Source organism: Pelophylax lessonae (genome assembly GCF_965119305.1).
Source record: "Pelophylax lessonae genome assembly, chromosome: 10".
Taxonomy (NCBI): domain Eukaryota; kingdom Metazoa; phylum Chordata; class Amphibia; order Anura; family Ranidae; genus Pelophylax; species Pelophylax lessonae.
In genome coordinates, this window is record NC_138777.1 from 177024616 (window position 1) to 177030685 (window position 6070).

Genomic DNA, 6070 nt, shown 5'->3' on the forward strand with positions numbered 1-6070 from the left:
TTCTGGTCAGCCAAAAATTTGGATGGAATTCGGACCTGAAACAGTGAATGGGATGCACCGGACCTCCTGCTGCGAGCTGGTCCCCAATCCATTGTGAACCCAGCCTAAAAGAATGATCATCTTCTGTATGGTGAAGGGTGGTAATCACTCACAATATGTAATATAGATCCACTGCAGAGTGCATTTCAGAGGGCAAAGTCTGTAAAATATGTGCAAAGTGTGGTGTCGATGACCTCATTGGTATGAATGAAAGGGTCTCAAGCAGGGCCATGCAGAGACCTTGGGAGGGGAAGGTGCTCAAAGTATAAAGGGGGCACATGGAACAGGGTTTTAAATAGGGCTGTGCTCAAAATATCAATACAGCAATGTATCGTGATGCATTCCTTACTGATGCGTGTATCGATATGAATGATTCTGTATTGATAGGGCAGAAAAATGCTGTGATATAGCTTTGAAAAAGAAACAGAACAGAAAAGACTAGTTAAGACACAAAATATTTTTTAACTTTTAAGTTGTGCAAATTTGAAGACTTTTTCTTCTCTGTTATACAGAATAATAAAGAACAGCTGTTATAGGAAACTCTGTGTAGGACAAAATGAACTTGGCCCATGTTTCGTACAGAAGAGTTTAGTTTTATTTAATGCCATGTCAGCATCTGTGGCTATTTTCATGGCAAATACTGAATCAGTATATCAGTATATCAGTAATCAGTATATAAAGGAAGGTGCTGCGCTAGAAACAAAGTGAGTAAATTTTAGTCCAATGAAAGAGTAAATCCATCCATTCACCAGGGTCAGCTGTCAGGGCAAATAGGTGCTCCCACCACCAGATCACCTCCAACCACACTGCCTCTTACTGTCCTGATGTTAACATAAGGCATCCATATCCAAATCCCAGGCTCATCCCGTATTCAGATCAATATCAAGTAATTGTCAGGGTTCAAACAAGCTCTCAGGGGAGGATCTCACAAAATCCCCAGACTCAGAATCCAGTCCCCAGGGAAGAGGTGTCAGAAGACCCCAAGAATATAAGAACACTCATAGAGTAGTATGTAAGGATTAAGGTCAAAACTATTTTATTAAACTATTGCACTCACCTAAAAATGCAGAACAGGGTCAGTATTCAATGTGTAGTCCGGTTCCCACCAATAAAATAGCCGCTGCGTCCTCAGCGCGATGACGTCACAGCGTTTCATCACCAAATGACTCGTCAGGGCCGTGGAATCAGTATACAGAGGTTTACTTCTTCTGAGAGATATTAAAGCAACACTTTAACCACCATGACCATGTAAAATCACTGAAGTGGTCATGGTGGTTAAAGCGTTCCTTTAATATCTCTCAGAAGAAGTAAACCTCTGTATACTGAAGTCAGAAACACTGCGCATGCTGGGATACTTACAATTATGTGCTGGGGGCTAGTTGCACCCCTAGCACATGTGACTTACTGCTGGCGGGTATTGCTGGTGGATACTGCTGGTGGGTACTGCTGGCGGGTAATGCTGGTGGGTACTGCTGGCGGGAAATGCTGGCTCCTCTGAGAGACATTAACGGAGTGTGAGGAATGGCACTGGAGGAAATATGCAGAGCTGATGCTTCCTGTATCTCTCCTCTCACAGGCGGAGTGCATTTGATATCACTAAGCCCGTGACAGGATGGAGCCAGAACTATACAGGAAGCATCAGCTCCATTCTGACAGCTGACAGCTGGTAGCAGGGATTTCGCACGGCACTTGCGGGTGTCAGGGAGCCGCAGCCCGCATGCGGGAGTCTCCCGCACCTCGCGGGAGACTTGGGATGCCTGTACTTATAACTACATTGGGCACTTGGGCAGTCATTCATAAAAGGACTCTACCAAAAAAAGGAGAGCCTTGCTTTGACAAAAGAGCACTTTGGACATCTAGGGGCAAAGAGGCAGGTACTCAAGCACCCTCCGATCGACCGCCCGCCCCCTCCCTTCGCCCCCCTCTTTATGTGCCTGGTCTCAAGGAAATATATGAGTGGCATTGTAATAAACCATAGAAGATGATTGCAGAAGATACAAAGTAAAAACTGAAAGACAAAATAAAAAAAAATGAGGCGAGTAGCCCAGTAGACTTTACACATTGCCACTGATTACTAGCTACAAGGTGCAGCTTGAAGCAGCCATGGGTGATTGCTGTGACACCCTAAAAACAAAAGGGAAAACTTTTCAAAGGTCATGATGTATAAAGGGGCAAACTCTTATAATTGAATGTGTTTTACTTTAATTGTAATGTTTTATTAGTTTGGAGCATTGTGTTAATGCATTTAATGCATTTATATGCTGTCTGTGGTGCATATATGAAGCCAATTCCCTGCAGTGAATGAAGCCGTTAAATTCATTACCACTGTAGTGAAACAGTTAACTCCTGAAAGGGGAAGGTTATAAATTGTTTGGCCCTTTGAGAAAGTTGGTTTGACGAAAAGAAAAGCTGCATCAGGCTTAGAGGTTTAGAGTCTGCATAGGCAGGTGAGATGACGGAGGCTGTGGCACATTGGAAAGCACAGGGATGCATGCTAGCAGCAGGATTGTTGTAACCTGTGTGGATAAGTAAAGCTTGTATTTTTAAGATGTTTGTGAGTAGCAATCTTTTGAAATAATTTTATGGTAATGCACTATAGGAGCTTTTCTTTTTGACATTCGAGAGATTTCATGACCTGAACAAGTGGATCATCTGCGAGCCAAACTATATACCAGGACCTATATTATAGGTATATTATAAATTAAGGCATTTCCACTAAGGAGGCTTGTGGTGAAGCACGAAGGGTGTGTTGTGGAGGCTTTAAAGGGGTTGTAAAGTCAGAAGGTTTGTTATCTTAATGTATTGTATGCATTAGGATGAAAAGCCTTCTGTGTGCAGCAGCCTCCCCAGCACCCCCTAATACTTACCTGAGCCCCATCTCTGTCCAGCAATATCCACGAGTCTCTCGGCCATCCTCCTGATTGGCCGAGACACAGCCGTGACGCAATTTGCTCCCGCGGCTGTGAATCAAAATTAATTAGCCAATAAGGAGATAAGGAGAGAGAGGGGGCGGGGCTGAACCGCAGCTCTCTGTCTGAATGGACACACAGAGCTGCAGCTTGGCTCGGATGCCCCCCATAGCAAGCTGCTTGCTGTGGGGGCACCCGAAAGGAAAGAGGAGTCAGGAGCAGCAAAAAGGGACCTGAGAAGAGGAGGATCCAGGCAGCCTGCTCTGTGGAAAACCAACTGCACAGAAGAGGTAAGTATAAAATGTTTGCTATTTAAAAAAAAAAAAAAAAAAAGAGACTCTACAATTCCTTTTATCTGCACATTTGGATTTTTTGTTTGCGATCTGACTGCACCAGCTTGCACATACTTTCTCTGTTAGGACTCTTTATACTGTATGTATATATATATGTGTGTGTGTGTGTGTGTGTATACACACACACACACACACACACACACACACACACACACACACACACACACACACACACACATGCAGCCCATAAAAATAGAGTATCATCAAAAAAAGTTAATTTATTTCAGTAATTAAATTCAAAAAGTGGAACTCATATATTTTAATAAATGCGTTACACACAGAATGATATATTTCAAGCATTTCCTTCTTTCAATTTTGATGACTATGGCTTATAGCTAGTGAAAACCCAAAATTCAGTATCTCAGAAATTAAGACCAAAAAAAAAAAGGATTTTTAATACAGAAATGTTGGCTTACTGAACAGTATGTCCATGTACAGTATAGTATGCACTCAATACTTGGTCGGGCCTCTTTTTGCAAGAATTACTGCATGAATGTGGCGTGGCTTGGAGGCAATCAGCCTGTGGCACTGCTGAGGTGTTATGGAAGCCCAGGTTTCTTTGTGACTTTCAGCTCATCTGCATTGTAAAGCCCCGTACACACAATAAGATTATCGAACGATCTGTCGTCCGTTTTTTGTGGCATGCTGGTCTGATGTGGAAAGTGAAGAGGTTATTTTCATACGAATTTTCCCGTATGACAGAATTCTACTTCGGAAGTGATGTCATGTGTTGGATTGTTTTGTATGTGTTCTTTCATTTCTGAGCATGCCTAGTCTTGCTCATAAGATTTTTCCCCGTCAAAATCTGTACTAATCAGAGGAAAACCGGACGTGTGTTGACGAGGGACAAAAATTTTAATGCCTGCACATCAGGATTTTGTCAGCCGAAAAGTTGGAGTCGGCTGTCGAAAGCACCATACTAACAATCTGAAAATCGCCAGATCGGTCGTCGGACGAAATTTCCCTTCCGAATTTCTTATCGTGTGTATGGGCCTTTAGGTTTGGTATCTCATCTTCCTCTTGACAATACCCCACAGATTTTCTATGGGGTTTAGGTCAGGCGACTTTGCTGGCCAATCAAGCACAGCGATACCATGATCAATAAACCAGGTATTTATACTTTTGACAGTGTGGGTAGGTGCCAATTCCTGCTGGAAAAATAAATCAGCAATGCCATAAAGCTGGTCAGCAGGGGGAAGCATGAAGTGCTCTAGACTTTCCTGATAGAGGATTAGGCTGACTTTTTGACTTGATGGACCAACACCAGCAGATGACATGGCTCCCCAAATCATCACAGACTGTAGATAATATTGCATTTCATTTGGAAATCAAGGTCCCAGAGTCTGGAGGAAGAGGGGAGAGGCACAGAATCCAAGTTGCATGAGGTCCAGTGTGAAGTTTCGACATTCAGTGATGATTTTGGGGAGCCATGTCACCTGCTGGTGTTGATCCACTGTGTTTTATTAAATACAAAGTCACCGCTCTCTACCTGGAAATTTATGGAGATGCTGATTTCATTTTCCAGCAGGACTTGGCATCTGCCCACACTTTATGGAGATGCTGATTTCATTTTCCAGCAGGACTTGGCACTTGTCCAGACTCCCAAAAGTACCAATACCTGGTTTAATGATCATGGTATCACTTTGCTTGATTGGCCAGCAAAACTCACCTGACCTAAACCCCATTGTCAAGAGGAAGGTGAGAGACACCAGACTCAACAATTCAGTTGAGCTGAAGGCAACTATTAAAGCAACCTGGGCTTCCATAACACCACACAAGTCCCACAGGCTGATCGCCTCCATGCCACGCCGCATTGATACAGTAATTCATGTGAAAGAAGCCCCGGCCCAAGTATTGAGTGCAACTATACTGTACATGGACATACTTTTCAGTAAGCCAACATTTCTGTATTAAAAAATCCTGGTCTTATGTAATATTTTTATTTTCTGAGATACTGACTTTTGGGATTTCACTAGTTGTAAGCCATAGTCATCAAAATTGAAAGTAATGCTTAAAAAATATCACTCTGTGTGGAACGCATCTATATAAACATTTGGGTTTCACTTTTTAAATTGAATTACTAAAATAAATTAACTTTTTGATATTCTAATTTTATGAGATGTACCTGTAACTATCTTTCAAACACTTGAATGTTTTAAGATATCCCGCGCCTCTTATTCTATGGACTTTCTATAGATGTGTTTATTTCATTGTAATATACGTCTGACCCATCCTTTGCTAATGTCTTTGCAGGACGTGTCTAATCGCTTGGGGGATCATTTCTGTCCTCTGTGGAGCCTTCATATTTGGTCAGAGTACAACCATCGCCGTTATGGAACTGATGCACAAGTTCTGAGATGTGTTGGATTTTCATTTGAAATTTTTAATATTTTTATATAACTTATCTTTTTATCCTTTTCAAGATTAAATGATTTTATTTCCAAAAAAGATTTGGGTGACATTCTTTACACAGTTATAACAAGACAGAAAGCAGAATAAATTACTTAGCAAGCTGTTTGTTGCGATACAAGTGCTTGTTCAAAAGGAATGAACGTCACATGGCACATAGCTTGTATCTTTGTAATTCTGCTGCAGGTCAGAAGGCAAAGCAAAGATCTAAATGCTCAGGGCAGTATCTGTCATTTTGCTTTCAGTCCACTTCCCAATGGGCCCCTATATATAGCACACCTGTAATTTACTACTAGGCAGAGGCTAAGGGAATCAGGCACTGACTTTTGTTTTTTTCATTTGATAAAGGTTTTAAAGGAG

The 6070-nt window shown here is 41.9% G+C and overlaps 1 protein-coding gene across 1 annotated transcript in view; it reads left to right on the forward strand.

The window, feature by feature from the left end:
• Positions 1 to 5657, forward strand: part of SLC38A8 (solute carrier family 38 member 8) — a gene marked incomplete at both ends in the record, with an annotated part of 105331 nt that extends 99674 nt beyond the window's left edge. Inside the window, one exon of the mRNA XM_082270846.1 lies at positions 5555 to 5657. Coding sequence (XP_082126972.1) covers positions 5555 to 5657 — 103 coding nt within the window. The remainder of the gene's footprint in view (positions 1 to 5554) is intronic.
• Between the last annotated feature and the right edge of the window lie 413 nt (positions 5658 to 6070).